This window comes from Chlamydotis macqueenii, chromosome W (genome assembly GCF_036417535.1).
Source record: "Chlamydotis macqueenii isolate bChlMac1 chromosome W, bChlMac1.mat, whole genome shotgun sequence".
NCBI lineage: Eukaryota > Metazoa > Chordata > Aves > Otidiformes > Otididae > Chlamydotis > Chlamydotis macqueenii.
In genome coordinates this window covers 33,147,584-33,165,727 of record NC_141592.1, presented here as the reverse complement: position 1 = coordinate 33,165,727, position 18,144 = coordinate 33,147,584, and the positions used below count along the sequence as shown (strand labels likewise).

Here is an 18,144-nt window from a genome sequence, read left to right as displayed (position 1 = left end):
TGGGGAAATATTATAATGATTTCTCGGAAAGTTAATGTTTATGTATAATATTTCTCAGAAATCTAGTGAATATGTATAACAGGTGTGTATTTAACCCGTGCTGTTGATCAAATGGGTGCACACGCTAGGTGGAGCGATCCCCCATGCGCCCAGCGCTGCAATAAAGAAGTGCCTGCTTCTTAACTTCTCATTGCTGTTAAGGAGTTTTATTCCGGATTTCGGTAACAAACACATCTCCAAGCAATAAGCCAAGGTTGACCAGTACTTTTGGCTGAGCACCACACATTAAATTTCTTTCATATGTCAAAGTCCTGAAGAGGGCACAGTTTTCTCCTGACAAGAGATGGCAGAACCCCTCCAAGTCCCACTACAAAGCTGGGCACTTAAATTGGGGTGGCCCTTAATATCACTATTCTATACTGAATTTGTTGAAACTTCAGGCACCTCTGCAGTTTAACTTATTTACCCTACTTACCACAGATTGCTCTAAAATGTGATCATATGGCAAGGCAAGATCATATGGGATAGAAGTATTGCAACAAAAGCACAGCAGGGATTATTTAAGAAGCCTTTATTATTCTTTAACTTTAAGGAGAACTTTGGCCTTGAACAATCAAACTTGCCTAGCACAAATACATCTGAGAAAGGAAGAATAAGGAATCAAAAATCATGAAGTGAAGGCTTCTTTAGTATCTTAAAGCTAAACCATCTCCAGATCAGGCCTCCAAAATGTCTGAACACCAGCTACCATTCCTTCTTGATCACAGCCATGTGTATGAAGAGCATGGTTAAACTGCAAGTAGCAGAATGGGATCCAGCAATGCAACTCAAATTTGTATTAAAAGGGACACAGATGCTTTGTTTTCTTTGTCAATGTGAAGTTTCCTACAAAATACTCCATACTTTGGGAAGGAAGCAATCAAATACTCTCAAAAGCCTGCCATGTCAAGTGGGAACACGATGCAAGAGCTTTGAAGACAAGCTTAAGAAAAGATCCAAGCTCAGGACTGGCAATCAGGCTGATGCAAGCATCCATCTGAACGAGTTCCCATTCACTGTTCAGCAGTGGAAGTATTACCAACAGAAAAGCATAACAGATCAGCACAAAGTTTCAAAGGTTTGATCAATAGTTCAACAATACACAAAGCACCTGTATTTTGATAATTATTGCTAAGCCACATTAAGGCCAACAGTTTAGCAAGAACATCCACAGTTCCATTAGCTAGGATAAAACAGTTTATAAAAGGATTAGAGGAATACCAAGTCAGCATGAGTTGGCCACTATATCATAAACTGTTCTGATTGTGTTGCTTAGTGTAGAACAGTAGAAACCATGCCTATTGTTCTAGCAACTGTTAGCTACATCACACAAAGGATCACCCTACAAATAACAAAATCAAACTAAATTTCGCTTGCTCAGGTTCAAGCTTTAGTGAGCTTATTCAATTGTGCATTACATTTATCTTAGAATAAAAGCAACTCAAGCCAAACTATCTGGTTTATATTCATGAATGCCTGCAACATTAAACTAAATTGAGACATTTGAGTCACAGAAGTTTATGTGGCTCACCCTCAAAGCCAGGTCATTACAATGAAACACCCAGAGCATCACAATAAAACACTTAAGTAAGCAATTCTCTGCTTATTTCAGCAACCAGCTACTACCTGAATCTAGTGGAGAGAAAAAACAAACAAACAAAAAAAAAAAAACCAAAAAAACCCCACCAAACAAAACAAGTCTAACAGGCTTGCCTTGTCCTGTCCTAAAATAGATCAAGACAATCGAGATCCTTCTCTATTCAGAAGAAGGCTTGTTACCAGTGGTAGGACTACTCACTCCTTCTAGAGAGTTTAACCACTTTGACCTCATACCTCAGACTCCAAGCTTTCGACCCAGTACAAATGTGACAGAATAAAGATGTGCAGAAATCAGATATTTTTTAAACAGTCTGCCTTCCTTGTATCTACAAAGAGCAGCTTAATTTGCCATCAGCCCCATGAAATAGAGGGATTCAGACCAAGTCATTTCCAGCTGAAGTATCAGCTACTGTATGCTCTCTTTAGAAAACAGACTATTCATGTGCCTAGTTTATAAAGCTCCCTATATAAAAAAGAAGCAACAGGTTGCCCAGAGAGGTGGTGGAAGCCCCATCCCTGGAAACGTTCAAGGCCAGGCTGGATGAGGCTCTGAGCAACCTGATCTGGTTGGAGATATCCCTGCTGCTTACAGGGGGGTTGGACTAGATGGCCTTTGAAGGTCCCTTCCAACACTAACCATTCTATGATTCGATGATCTGCTTGCATGCAGGGTTTATTTTGCACTGGATTTTGCTGCAATATTTTAAGACTAAACCAAACAGTGGGGCTGCAAAGTGAAGCACTCCAGTAGTATCTGAATTCACACCACATTCATCTGCCACTTTTTTGGGAATTAATATACCCTCCAAGGTCAGCATTTCTCCCTGAAGATCTTGCTTCATGCAGCAAGAGGGCAGCCAAATACACTGTACAGGAGAAGCACCATCAGGGTTCTATCACTCAAGGATCGCACCACTGAAAACAGCAGCTTCCTATTGTAGTCAAACCTCAAGCTGCTCATTGCTTCTGGTTCTTCTATCAACCCACCACCGTTTCTCAATCTTAACATTTGCTAGCTATTTTCCTAGAGATATTTAAGTGACTGCAGTTGCCAAGACAACCACTCCATCAACACCAGCACCTCAGCTCATCTATCTTGTGCTTCCCTTCCATTCACCATGACTTCAAAATGACTGTTTCTGGCAGCTGATTTCCTAGAAGTCTGACTTTTTTTTCTTTTAGTAGCCTTTGAGATCTTCTGTCCTAAGAATCTCAAGTTCCTTTCATAGGAACAGATTCATTTTAATTATACCCTTAGAAGTGAGGTTTCCTGTAAAGCTAGGAGAAGCCCAATAGTGTAAGTTCCAAGGCACTGAGGCAATAAAGGGGAAGATGCGATCACCAAGTTATACATCCCAATCAGGTTTATGCACGTCTACGCTGTCACTTTCAATAACTCACTGAAGTATTTCTATTTTGTTTTCTGTTACCAAGAGAAGCAGAGAGTGTGACTTAATATTTCTTGTAATATTTAAACTCAGCTAGGCCTTGAAATGCATGCCCATATAGGTGTCTTTAAAAAAAAAAAATATATATAATCACAGAACTTCCACAAAGAAATTAGTAAGTGGATAATCCCCATAGCTATATGCATGTTTTAGCTAAGTGAAGTTTAAGCTGTCAGATTCTCCTGTGTGATGGTTTAGCCCAAATCACCACACAGTTTCTCGCTCACTCTCCCCCTCCCCAGCGGGATGGGGGAGAGAAATTGGGAAGGAAGGAGAACTCGTGGGTTGAGATGAAGACAATTTACTAAAATAAAAGGGAAAACTACAATAATAACAGAATATAAAGATATTAAAATATACAAAGTGAACAATATGTTTTCTCACCACCCGATGTCCCAATGACCGATACAGCCCGTCCCGAGCAGCGATCATGGAAACAAAACCGAGCAGCAAGCAAAGGAGCAAAAGGGAGCCAGCAAGGGAGGGGGAACGATGCCAGCAAAACGAGCAGGAAAGATGGATGCCAGGAAGGCAGATACCCACCCTCGCCTGCCCCCACTTATATACTGAGCATGACCTTTATGGCATGGAATACTCTCTTTGGCCAGTTTGGGTCAATTATTCTGTCTGTCTTTCTCCCAGCTTCCTGCATCTGCAAATTAGCGAGACTTGGAAAGCAGGACGGTGTCCTTGGTCTCATTCACAACAACTGGTATCATCAGGGTGTTTATGAACATTCTTCACACACGAAATCCAAAACATACCAGCTACTGAGAGGAAAAATTAACTCCATCCCTGCCAAAACCAGGACATCCTGTTGTGGTAGACACAAAACCTGGTGGCCAATTCAGCTGAGCTCTGCAAGCAGTTAAATCCTTGGAAGATCTAATACAGTTTCCAGGAGTCTCATAACAGTAAAAGTAGGTAAATAAGACCCTGCATAGCACTCTCCTTCCCCTAATCCATCTATGTTAGACACAAAAAAAAGAAGGCGTCACAGCTTCAATCACAACAAGAGCTTCGATCTGGATTTACATCTTATAAAATATGGGATAAGCCAACAGAAACAGTTAAGCCAAGTTTAGTTAAGTTCTACCACCAAAACTACCAGCATCTTTTGTACTGTCAGCATTTGAAGTCATAGGAGAGCAGCTTGCTTCCCAAGCTTAAGTTACAGCAAGCAAGGGCCATGTAGACGTATGGATTTATAGCTGCAGCTGTACTAGCTTTACATCCATTAGCATGAATATTGGTAGCAGTCTAACCACGGCAACGTGGGATTAAGCATGGGCTGCAAAATCAACCCGTAAGCTGGGTCAATTCACAACTGGTGTTAAATATCATGCCGAAATAGATACCAGACCACTACTGTACTTAAGATAGGTCAAATATGTCTGCATTGCAGCAATGGCATACTTAAATACTATAAAATTATCTCAATAGTTTAGTACAATGAACCTTGGTGGTTTGCCATGGTTGACAGTGTCATTGGGGACAGCCCTGAGTGTTCCTTTCACCTCATCTATTAATACAAGGTTAACAAATCTAGAGCAGGAAAAGACTTTATACTCTTTGAAACTCAAACTTGACATGGCAATCACATTGAGCTGTGAACAAATATTATTTTAGTAAACGTGTTATACAACAGCATTTATCAATGCATTTATAATTAAAGCAAAGAAGCCTCCAGCAGTTAGAAGCAGTAGCTTTCCTTATAAAAAGTAAAGGTACCTGCAGGTCAGTAGTGCTGTAGTTTTCTATTTAAAGTGCTTGCTAAGTGTAGAATCTGGCTTTCTGCCCATGTGTTTTAAGCTCAGTGTTGTGGCATAGCCTGGGTAATTGCACTTCATGTGACAAGCACAACAGAACTCAGAGGCATGTCAGTAATATACTCTAAACTTTGTCTTAACTTACTAGAACCAAATCTTGCCCTGCGAACATGCTGGCTCCACGAAGGGCCACGCCAGGCTCTTTCCCTGGCCATACTATAAGGCTGCGAGCCATTTCACACTTCCACACTTACCATCAAAACCCACGTGCCGGTTTCACTGTGCTGAGAGGCTTTGTTTTGAACCTAATCTTCAAAGCACAGGAGATAAGACCTGGGGTGGCTGCAGTAGAAGAGCACAGGAGCTGAAGCAACTAAGACAGTACAAGAAAGAAATCCCAGAGGCAGGGAGGTAAAAAAAGCTAGGTAGCTCTCAAATTAGTGCAGATCCCTCCGACATTTCAAACAGTGAGGCAGTCAAGGCATAGCTTTGCCCTCCTCCAACAAGAAGTTTACCCAGATTCTCCCCAATATGCTCTTTCCAATAATTATTTGTGAAGTCTGCATAGCATGCATCTCCCCCAGCAAACCTACATACCCAGGCCTTGACTTCATGGCTCTCTTCAACACCAGGAATGTCCCCCTCCTCCCCCAGGTTAAGTTACACAACCCCAGCTTTATTTTTCGCTCTTAAAGAATTGCTGCGGCTGCCTCACGGACAAAGTCTGTGCAAAGGAGTTGTGACTTGACAGTACATCAGAATCTGTGCTGGGGCACTTCAGGAAAATGCTCAGATTTTTATTTTTTAAAAACCAGGAAGAAGTTCTTATTCCAAAAATCTCTTTGCTTTTGTGCTTAAGCAGCCTGAAAGCTATTCAGTTGACAATTTCTTCAGCTACTCCAAATTTAAATACTGTACTTGTAAACATACAAGTTGAATTCATTTTGGAAGAAAGCTTTCCCATGTGCTATTTATAAAAAGCAAAGTGCTTTCTACCTACAGATTTAGTCAACTATGCTATTATAAGATACACTCATTTTACATAAAAATGTAAATTTTTCCAGGATCATGAATATGAGCCAGTTACAGATAGAAGACTTAGTCCCTATGCTGTTCACTAAATTATACTGCCTCTTACTGTTGTCAGAGAAAATTTTGGCCCTACCTTACATTCAAAGCTGTACAAAGCCCCCATACTTCTACATGACTCTTCCAATCCTAGCCCTGTGTCCTTCAGATGAGCACCTCTTACATTCACCAACAGATGCAGAACAATGCATTGCATTGGCGCTCTCATCCTGTTTGTGTAGCATCCGCAGACTATTCTCAACAAGTGCCATGCTTCATCCACACAAAGGGCCTAACAGATGATAAATTCTGGATTGTGCATCCCATTCACCCAGTCTAACATCAGATCGTAGCAATTCACGATCAGAGTAAGTGTGACACAGCAATATTTACTAGCTTTACCAAACAAAGCTCAACTAAACATGTACCAAAAAAGTTTGTTAGCTGCTACCTAGCAGAAGACAATGTTTGCTTGGCTATAAAAGCATCTAGTAACAGACATAGGCCTTTCTTAGAAGCTGATTTCCCATAACTCTTATTTCAAGTTGATATAATCTAGTTATTAAACTACAAATTAAGATCAATACACCAACCAAGCATTAATAGTAGGCTTTAAGCTCAGCCTAAATTTTGTCATCCTCAGTTTTTCTGCATTACTACAGTTGTACAAGTTATGTATCACATAGTAGTCTAACAAAACTGAAGTCCTTTCCAAGAATAAGGAATCTCCTTGCTAGTACCATCATTATGTTCATCTGCCATAAAACACCTCTTTCATGGTAATTTTTTTTTTTTACTAGTAAGATTTAGAATAGAGGTTATATGACAACAATGCAAAAACCACAATTGATACAGTTTGTTCCAGGAAACATACTGTATCTATTCTTCTTTCCAGAGTACAGAAGTCACTGCTCTATACTTAAGAGGAGGGAAGAAAACCCCCAAAGCTTACTTATGCTCCCAGCTATGAAATAATATATGCTGAAAAAAAGAGCTAGGAGATCCCAAATAAATTGGTGCACACAAGAGTTAAAGGCAGAACAGAACTGATGCAGATGCCAACATCTGAAGAGTTTATTTCTGTCCACTACCCTCCAACCAGAGCTTTGCCAGATTTGCTGAAGTATAACTCACAGGCTCTCCCTAGCATCACCAGCAAGCTTATTTTTGTTTTAGTAGCAGAAACTAGCCATCTTAGAAGTACTGGTTAGAAGTAGGCAGGTCAAAAGTTACTGTTCTCTTGGAAATAGGTCAAAGTCACCCACATGCTCAAAGTTGATAGGTGCAGAGGAGAAAATTAAATAGAACAAGGCTGAAACACCAGGAGCTCTAATCAGGTCACATGCGGTGACCTTATGTCAGCCCTCAGTCATGCCCCAAAGTACAGTCAGTCCAGTATAGGAAAAAAGACGAAGGAAGAGAGACACCCGAGATGGGCTTGGATTGCCAGAGCCTCCAAGACAGAAGAATTGGCCTGGTAACATCACAATGACAGGTCGTTTGTGGCCAAGCATACTAGAACCTTCCTCCATGCCCCTGCCATTACACAGAACTGACCTCACAGTATGTGGCATTACCTACTTGGACAGCAGGCAAGATCTCAAGTATGGCGCACGCACTAAAGATTGCTGAAGATATGCCCATGTGACATTTCACTGCACCCCCCCCCCCCCCCCCCCCCCCCCCCGCCTAGGAACAGACAATGCCATGCTCTGGGATGATTACTCACTACCCTTACCCCAACCTGATCTGATCCACCACTTCACAACATGCCTACAACTCCCAGCAGGAAGCCCCCTTGTTACATGACATAAACGTTGAAAATTAAATATCAACATGAGGTGATTCTTGCTAACTGTAGAACTGTAGTCACATAGGTTAAATCTTCATAAAATTCATTTGTTCCTAAAGGGAGTGGGACCCTAGAGATATTATAATACGCATTTGTTAGAAGCTAGCCTAGCATATCGTTAATACAATGGTAAGTCCCAAACACCACCTGCAGAAATAGGCCCTGAGCCATCACTTTGGAGCCAGGAAAATCAAGGAGCAACGCGACCTGTTCTCAAGACCATCTATGGAGATTTCAAGGAGGGGTTTGACCAGCGAATTTGAGGAGGGGGCGTTTTGACGATCACCAAGACCACCAAAAGACCCTCGACTCAAAAGACTGGGCATGCGCGAGTGGGTGGGGAAATGATGTAATGGTTTCTCAGAAAATTTATGTTTATGCATATTATTTCTTGGAATTTAATGAATATGTATAATTAATGTGTATTTAACCCGTGCTGTTGATCAAATGGGTGCACACGCTAGGTGGAGCGATCCCCCGTGCGCCCAGCGCTGCAATAAAGAAGTGCCTGCTTCTTAACTTCTCATTGCTGTTAAGGAGTTTTATTCCGGATTTCGGTCAAAACAAACTTCAGTATTAACAAATTTTTAAAAAATAATCCAGCTGATTCCAGAATGTAAAAGCCTAAATGTTCACAGCCTCAGTGAAGCCTACCCCACCTATCCAGCTTCCCTCAGAAGACTGCTGGGGGGGGGGGGGGGGGGGGGGGGGAAGAAGCATATTAGTCAAGTTTTGAAGCACATAAGCTTTCAGGTTTCTAGCAGACACTGAAAAGCAGAAATCATTCCATATGTTGATTTCAAAACTTTCATTTTTATATGCTCCAATAAAGATCATACAGCAATACAAGATGTCCAGTTTCATTTAGAAGTTCTTTCAAAAAAAAAAAAAGTGACAACAGGTCCTCTATAGAGAATCATTTAAATACGACTGTGGTTGTCTCAAGCAACAGCCACTTGACACTTACAGACTTATGGAAGAGAAGAAACATTACCATTATCCACTGAATTTGAACATTAAGTTTTCAACAACAGTTGAGCCTCTATGTCTCTTTTGCTTAGCATTTTGAGTAACACAGCAAAAAAAAAAAAAAAAAAAAAAAGAAAAAAAGGCAGAGATCCCACTGAAGCAGCAATATTATTAAGAATAGACAAGGCCTTTTCTTTCCATTCCACCTTAACCGAAAAGTGCCACATGTCTTTATTTGAAAGATTTGGATATGGGCTTTTTGTTACCACATGAATGACAAATTAGAAGGGATTTAAATAATAACTACAATACACTTAAAGGTACAGAAGAAATGTTAACCTCGTTAACCTCTCAAGTTATACTGCTTAATGCACCACTGAAAGGCATTCAGCTACTAAGTGTGGGTACAGTTACTATTCTGCAAGGGGAGTAATTGAGAGCAGAGATGAAATTCAATTTTCTTCAATACATTATAAGCAGCCCATTCTTTGATACATTATAAGCAGCCCATTCTTTTAATAAAGGTGAGTGCTTTTAGAGATAGCTATTCTAGCCAAGATAAGCAAACACTTGCATACCAGCGTAGTTTACATCCATGAATTAGAGGCCTACACAAGCAGACTTTATGCAAGAATAAATGTGTCTTCATAGAATGTATTGTAAGTCAAAGGTACTCCATTGCATGGCTTTTGTTTTGGTAAAGACAAAGAGTGCTGCAGAAGAGCATCCTATTTCAGCCTTTGCCTAGGTCTGACAGCAAAAGGCTTCTAGCTGCAGAGATGTCCAAGGATTAATTTAAAAAGAATTTTTGCACAATGTCTATTGCAGAAGAATTGACCCAAGTGGCACAACCGGCTAAACACTAGTCCTTACACTGTTCCAATACTCTGGCAAAGGGTTATGCATCTTAATCCCTCCAAAAATGTTCATAGTTATAAAATAAAAACATATGTTTTAAATACTTCAACTAGGATACATATCTTAACTTGGGGAAGTCGCATAGCTATTGTAAACATGCCCCTGCTGCTATCAGCTTAAGTTTCATCTCCCAAGCAAAAGCCCTTTACCTGAATTTCTAAATTACTTGTATAATTTTAAGACAACAGACCAATGGAAACACATCATGTCATGCTTTTAGTACTAAAACCTTAAGGAGTAAAACATAGCCTGCCTGCAAGGCATCCTTCTCCATGTTAACCACAAATATTATATCGGAAAGTGCCACCCACTTAAGACAGCTCCTTTACATTCCCCTTCTTCTCCAGGGGATACCTTCAGTTAAAAGAAAAAAAAAAATCCACCATAAAAAACAACCAACCAAATATCAGGAAGTCTTAAGGTCACATTTCTTCAAGTCAAGCAAGATTCTAAAATATCCTACATGTACCCCAACTCATGAGCTTTATCATTTTTCTCCTATTGGTGGGTCACTTTGGACAGATATTTATGCATATTGAATACTTCAGAAAGTGTGGAGACTTGCAATCAATTAGGCTCAGCTTGGCTACTAGTGCTTCAGAGAATGGTACACAATGCCAAAGTTATTACTATTAAACTGGCATCGTAGTTCAGCCCCGATCAGGACCAGACTACGCAGTCTCTCTCTCACTCCCCCCACCCTCCCAGAGAACAGGGAGAGATAATAGAAGAAAAACAGCTCAAGGTTTGAGATAAGGACAGGAAGAAATCCTTAAAGTTACCGTTATGGGCAAAACAGACTCGACTTGGGGAAAACTATTCATTTATTACTACAAACAGCAGGAGAATGAGACAGGGAACAAGATCACTTCCCCCCACCCCTCCCTCTTCCCAGGCTTAACATTATCTCTACTACCTTCCCCTCCCGAGCGGCACATGGGGGAAGAGGGAATGGGGGTTGCAGTCAGTTCATCACACATTGTTTTACGCTGCTGCTTCATGGTCAGGGGAAGAACTCCTCACATTCCTCCCCTGCTCCATCATGGGGTCCCACCCCTACGCCACAGTCCTTCATGAAACTGCTCCGGCGTGGGTCATCTCTTCCACAGGGTGCAGTCCCTCCAGAACAGCTGCCCCAGCGGGCCCTCCATGGGCCACAGCTGCCTTCAGGCATCCACTTCCCCCGGTACGGGGTCCTTCACGGGCTCCAAGTGGATCTCTGCTCCTCCGTGGACCTCCATGGGCTGCAGGGGGACAACCTGCTCCACCACGGTCATCACCACAGGCTGCAGGGGAATCTTGGCCAGGAGCCACATTACTCCTCCCCCTCCTTCTTCACTGACCTTGGCATCTGCAGCTGTTCCTCTCACAAGAAAAGTTCTTCACAACAGGCTGGCAGATGCCTCTCAGAATCGCTTCACATCATCCTGCTCATCTCCTCTCCACTTCTTGCAGCCAGGCCGGGCTAAGTCGGCCACCTGGCGAGAGGCCAGAGGGTGAGGCCTGCAAGGCCCACGAGGCCTGCACCTCCCCCTCTGCGCCTCTGCCCCCACTCAGCTTCTTCACATCTTCTGTTCTCTTTTTTTTCCCCCCTCTCCTGTTTTCCCCTACTTAAATACGTTATCGCAGAGGCGTTATCATGGGACATTCTGCTACCAATTGGCTCGGCCTTGGCCAGCAGTGGGTCCGCCCTAGGCCCGGCCGAGTCCACTGAACAAAGGGGAGCGACTTCTAGCAGTTTCCTACAGGAGCTACCACCTTAGGCCCCTCTCACTAAACAAAACCACAACAACTGGTCAAACTTTTTTTCTAGCATTTCATACCCTCTAGATGCAAAATGAGCATCACACAGTAGACCCAAAGTGCTATTTAAATAGAAAATATCCAGTATCAACATATCACTATATCAAACAGCAGGCAGTATAAGCGTGACTTCAGAAACAGTGAGGTAAAAACATGTTTGAGCTTTTGAGAAGTTACAGATGTGGTCCCACACTCAAACACTGGCATAACTTTGCTACAACACTGAAAATCTTCAGTATTTAAACAAAAAAAAATTTAGAAGAACATCCTTTAATACTATAGAGTCAAAAACTCCCACTAACTCCTATAATATGAACCAGATCTAAAGCTATCTACATGATTTTAGTTACTATCTCTTGAACAGACAGGCAAGAAATTTCAAGAGGCACAGTTCTTTGCATTGTTTTCCAAGAAAAAAAAAAAAAGTAGTATTTTACCTTATCCAATGATCACCCTGCACAAACTCATGGAAATAAGAGCCAAACAATGGAAAAAAAATTATGTAAACCAACAGTGCTTGGTCTTTCCAAATGGAAAGCCTTCCCCTTCCATTTTTATTCCAATTGTAGAGGTGGGCTTTACTACAGCTCTCCTCTTGCTACACAACAGGACCTAATTACACATGATCTTGTATTTTCAGGCAGTATCAGAACTGGAAATCACTATCTGTGCTTCTTAGTATACACAATAACCCTACATGTATCAGAGGAGCCCTAGGAAGAGGATCAGGAGCAGGCTACCATCATTACCTTGCCCATTGCCTGCTGAGGCTAGGCAGCTGACCAAAACAAGCTACAGGCAGGGTGAGCTGTCTGGGGGAATTCTGTGGGGCCCACAGAGGTAACCATCCAAAAAACTATATGCAACAGCAGAGTGAGGGTAAATCAGGTATTCCCCAGGCCTGAGAGTTAGAGAATGCAAGTGTGCTTATGATCAGTGAACCAACATCAGAAGAAGTTTCATGCCTCCCTGCCTGCAGACAGCTTAGCAGCTGCTCCGAACAGGAGCTTTTCAGACAGAGCAAAAAAACTCCAGGCTCTATTCACCTGCAGTTCTGAATCCCTTTGCTGCATCAGACCTCTGCTTATCAGCATCAACGATACCTAAAAGCAACAAAAATAGAAGATTAAGTACAGAGAGAAGCTCTCTAGCACCTTGCAACACGAAGGTCTGCAGACGGCAGCTTTTGTGCTGAGAATACCACATTTTTTTCCTTGGCACCAAGGAATATTTTTGTGAAGTTAAATGTTCTACCAGTTACATAACTTTAAGTGCTCAAGAAGCTTCTCCAAAATATTCAAATTAAGCAAATAGAAGTAGCCTACAACACCAAACTTTTAAATATGGTGCTGATTCTTGCCATCAGTTATCTGTAACTAAAGTTCCATATTGTTTTCCTGCTCTGAAGAAAAATATTATTATTATTATTAATATTCCCACATACCGCAAATTGCTTTGAAATAAAAACAAATCACTTGGAAGAAGTTGAGATCCAACAACACAGAACTCTAAACAGCGCATGGTTAATGAGTTACAAAAAGCAAGGAAAACAATGCCTTGACAAGCATTTAGACTCCAAGTTACCTGGAAAAACCCACCAAAAAAAAAAACCCACCAAAAAAAAAAAAAAAAAAAACAAACCACACAACAACTAAGCATAATGCCTGAGTTTCCCCCTCCCCAACTTATGTGTCAAGACTTGCTCCTTCAAGTAGCAAAAATACCTTATGAAATAAATTCCCTTAAGAACGATCAAATAGCAACTATAATAACGCAATTAATTTTTCTTGTTTCCTTTCATGTTATGTGTATTTATTTTCATCTACTCAGCCTAAATCACCTCTGAAAGAGCTTTTAATATTGACTCTTGCTCTACATTAAACATGTTTCTTGACATAGCATACTTGGTCAAACCATGCTGCTGGGCAGTACTATTTGTATAATTTCTCATTTGCACCTTCCCTGAAAGGTTAGCTCCCAGCACAAGAATATAATTCAACTATAAAAATGAGAAGAATTTTATTTTTTTAAAAACAATGAAAAGCTATGACACTAAGGTGCAATTGCACCAGACACCAAAAGCTTTGAGTAAGCCATCAGGAAGCATCTTCTAGCAGTTCTGCAAGTATCCTGAAAACATTGCTTGATCAAGGCATTGGGTAGAGGTTTATCTGTCCCCAGGCTCTGAAGGCCCAAGCATCTAAGTAAGACACTGGATTTCAAGTTAGATAGAGAAACCAATCAATGGTCAACCGAGATGGTGAAAGTTTCACCATGCACAACCCTCAGCCACTCAACTCTATCTCAACTAGCATCCATCATCACCAGATTATAGCTTAATAACTTTTGTTGTGGTGGTCCCCATTTAAGTATCAACTGCCAAAAAAATCAAAGGTGAAGAAGTTCTCCTGTCATGTAGCAAAGAAATCTCTCAACAGAAGATGCCTATGTCATAAAGGTGGCATCAATTAACTGCTCACATGTAGTTCCGCAGACTACAGCACAATCTGGTTCTCTACTGCTCAGGCACTGCCTGCAAAACCAGAAAAACACATTCCCATCGTTTCCAGAGCAATTCAGAAGTACCACACAACCTAGTGGAGTCTGATCTAAATACCTGTCTTGTCACACCATGTCCTTCCCAGCTGACCTAAGAAAGAAGCAACTGGCACTATCTATGACCTGGACATGAAGCATTTTATTCTGAGAAAAATCTTCCCTTTTTTGTCACTCAAAAAAAAACCTCAATAACTGGATAGGCTGTGAGCAAATCAACATCATAGACACAAATTCTACCCACTTTTCACCCTTAAACAAACTCTGAATGAGTTAGGGACCAGAAATCAAGTTTACCTATTGCAGTCAAATAGTTGTAGCCCAACAGAACTGATTCTACCAGAACCTAAGTCAATTTTTTGCCGATAGTAGCTGAGGGACAGACATTTTCTCTTATCATTGGACCTCTTCGGAGGACTTAACATCACTGTCCTTGAGCTACTTTTGCCAGCAAGGAATGAGAGAGCTATTCCATGCATGAATTACCTCAATTCCTTCCTTGGGTGTAGTAATCTGGAATTTAAACAGAGTTGTCCAGAACATTATTCCAGTTCATAACAAGTAGCTACATAAAGTCACTAGATAAGGCAAAGATTGACAGGGATGAGGACAGCCATGCAAAAACACCCAGACTCATGACAGCCTCCACTGCAGAAGTGCACCTTTAGCTGACTGCAAAGGGAGGGCTTGCAGTTCAGGACTGCTCCTCTTCCTCACTGATACAAGCTGCTCTTCACAAAGTAGTCACTTCTGAAGGCTGCAGCCTTTTCCTTCTAGCTGGGAGGTTCTATGCAATGGAAGTACTGCAGCAAATCTGAGCATGCTATACTAGTTGATAAAAATATGCTTAGATACCGTGCTTGAGTTTTTGAGAAGTCTGACTTTATTACAACCAGTACTAAAGTACTGAAGTCCCCCTGAATGTTTCAATTATGGGTTATGTTTTCTGCTTCGATTTATCAAATGCTAGAGTTACAGGATTAGCAACTGAAACCAGAATTCGTCAAAATGTTGAACCAGCTTTTAACAGCACCTCCTTGACAAGAGCTACTGCTAAGAGAGCACTTTCCTCATTTCAGTTTATTCGCTAGTTCAACAGTCCAGAGAGAAAGGTCATATTTGTCCAAGAATAAACAAGGTGCCAAAAGCTGATGTTACCAGCTCCAAGAATTCTATGAGCACAAGTCAAGCATTTGTATTCCCAACTAACCACCACTAAGACTTTCTTTATTAAGGTCACATTAAGCTCAAGTATAGATATTTTGAGGAAAACCTGTGTTTAACTGGAAACCTTTGTACTTTCCCCTCTAGTTCCTACCCTCAAACCACACCTCAAGTGGAAGAAAATTCCCAAACTCTCATCGCCACAAAATTTTTAAGAAGTTACATCCTATAATTGCATATTTCTAATCCTGCTTGCCTCATCTTAGGAAACTAAAAATACAAAACAAGATTGAGTTAGATATTTGCCAGGTTTCTTGGTGTGATGAAATAAGTCAGATGCTGATCTGAACTAGTCCTCACCTTGCATATACTACAAATATATTACAGAATTCACCCCACTAAATCAAGTTTGGGCTACTAACTTTATCTTTAAATGATTCAGTAAGCCAAGTCTAACACATCTAAAGGTTTGCCTGAAGGCCCAATACAAAGAAAGCCAAGAACATCACTTCTCAGGACAATAGGATTCCTTTTCCCTAGGGACAGAATGAAGGGTCTAAGACCACTTTTTCCAGTGCCTGAGAATTTAGGACGCATAGCCAGAGATCAAATACTGCCAAAACAAGCCACCACACGCAGCTCCTCATGGAGGAAAGATGAGACAGAAGCTACATATGACAAGCTTCAGCCATGCTGCTTGAAAGGAAACCCTGTGCTGTGGAGGGGTGAAGGTATCAGGAGACCTTGGTCTCCCACTCTCAAAATAAGCATTTTTTTTTTTCAGAAAAATTTAGAAGAAAGGCAGAACAAACAGTTCAAGGATATCAAATACCAAAAGAGACAGCACATTTGTATTACTGAGGTAAGGCAACTGGCAACCTTGCCTAAATCTACACTTGTTAATGCACATCCAGCCAGCTTCAGCTTATTTCCAGGAATAATTACAAACATATAGTTCAGAGAGCTCCCCAACCAAACAACAACATTTTGACCCATTGTGATTAAACAAAACAAACAAAAAAACCACCCAAAAAAAAAAAAAACCACCTAAAAAAAAAAAAAAAACACACACACACTCATGTAAGTGCAGGAAGAGGTTGTCAAACCATTTGGATGTGAAAGTGACCCAGTCACCAAAGACTTGAGTGACTTCCTGAATAAGTAATAATGGAGGTGAGTCTAAGAATATACCTATCACACCTACATGAGTAAGCCAACCAACTCATTACAAAAGGCAAGCCTTGTGACGAAGCCTTCCCTTCCTTCAAAATAATGAGGCCAAACCGAACATGACTCGAATCTATTATTCCCTAAACTACAGGTTATTTGCGTTTTGTGGAACAAAGCTCTTAAACCTTGACCTAGAGAGATCAAGAAGCACCAAAGACATGCTTGACTAACAAAGAGATCATCCAAAATTTTTTCAGTTTGATTAAACTAAAACTAATAACTAAAACAATAACTCTGGGGAGATGCGAGCTGAAGGGGACAATATTTTGCCAGAGACCAAGCAGACATCAAATGCAAAGGCCCAATGCAACAAATCCGCAGGCAACAAGGTTTTTAAGTTCCTTCTTTTAAGAAAAACGTGCAATTCCTCCTCCAGTTGTTTTGAGAATCTAAGCCTACTACCTGCCATTCATTTCTAGGAAAGCAGTGCTAGATTTCTTGCTTACTGTATTTACAGGAAAGGAACTAACAACCACAAAAACAGTTTGTTTGGATTAACAGGAAGGTCGAGAGAGGAACTGAAAGATTTATCTACCTTCACCAATTAAGTGTTGCTGTAGCCCTTTGAAGGCTGCCCTCCACAAGTTTGGAGAGGTAGAAAAGGACAACGGGAGGAAAAAGAAAAGAAAAAAAAAAATTAAAGACAGCCCAGAAGCACCATGAAGTTTTGAGGAAAACACAACCTTTATCCTGAATTAGTCATCCCACACAGGATACTCCTGCACGACAAGCAAAGCAATCCAGGGAAGGTTGGGAAGCCCCTTCCTTTGAAAAAAAATACACAGAGACCAGAGCCAAGCAGACAACCTGGGGTGGAAGGGAAGAATTTGCAGCCTGCCATGAGGTACCTGCCTTTCTCTGGAGTTAAAATAGGAAAAGAACAGAACAGAGACGGCTACGGCACAGCCCCCTCTCCCCAGAGCGCACCCCGAAGGAGAGGGGAGGTCCCGCGGGCCCCGATCCCCTGACAGCGGCCGTGGCCCCCCCGAGCTCGACAAAGAGGCCTGGCAGAGCGGGTGTGCAGGCCCCGGCAGCGGCTCCCCGAGACCACCGCGGCGGCGGGAGGCCCGCTCGGCCGGCGGGGTGGGGTGAAGGCCGTACCTTGAAATAGCCACCCTCATAGAGGGTGTTGGGGGGCCCGAAGATCGCCACCTCCCAGTTGTAGAGGTCAGACTCGTCAACCAGAGTGATGCGGAAGCCCTCCACCGGCTCCTCCTGCAGCGACTTCAGCTCCAACATCAGCGCCTTCTGCGAGCTGCTCATCTGCTGCTGGGCCATGGCGCGGCGCGGCGCGGCGCAGCCGTAGCGCGCAGCCGTGGCTAGGGCTAGGGCTAGGGCTAGGGCTAGGGCTAGAGCTAGGGCTAGAGCTAGGGCTAGAGCTAGGGCTAGAGCTAGGGCTAGAGCTAGGGCTAGAGCTAGGGCTAGAGCTAGGGCTAGAGCTAGGGCTAGAGCTAGGGCTAGAGCTAGGGCTAGAGCTAGGGCTAGAGCTAGGGCTAGAGCTAGGGCTAGAGCTAGGGCTAGAGCTAGGGCTAGAGCTAGGGCTAGAGCTAGGGCTAGAGCTAGGGCTAGAGCTAGGGCTAGAGCTAGGGCTGCCGCCACACCACCCCGTGAACCCCTACCCCTCCCCACACTAACAACCCCTACCCACCACTTCCTTTTGTGACGGCGCCCGCTCGCCGCTGACCTCAGCACGCCGCGCCGCGCCCCGCCCCGCCGCACGGCAAGCCCC

At 42.3% G+C, this 18,144-nt stretch overlaps 1 protein-coding gene across 1 annotated transcript in view; it reads right to left on the bottom strand.

The window, feature by feature from the left end:
• The window catches only part of LOC147596646 (ubiquitin-conjugating enzyme E2 R2), a 60,992-nt gene extending 43,293 nt beyond the window's left edge, over positions 1-17,699 (bottom strand). Inside the window, exon 1 of the mRNA XM_086769732.1 lies at positions 17,517-17,699. Coding sequence (XP_086625858.1) covers positions 17,517-17,693 — 177 coding nt within the window. The 5' untranslated portion in view covers positions 17,694-17,699. The remainder of the gene's footprint in view (positions 1-17,516) is intronic.
• Between the last annotated feature and the right edge of the window lie 445 nt (positions 17,700-18,144).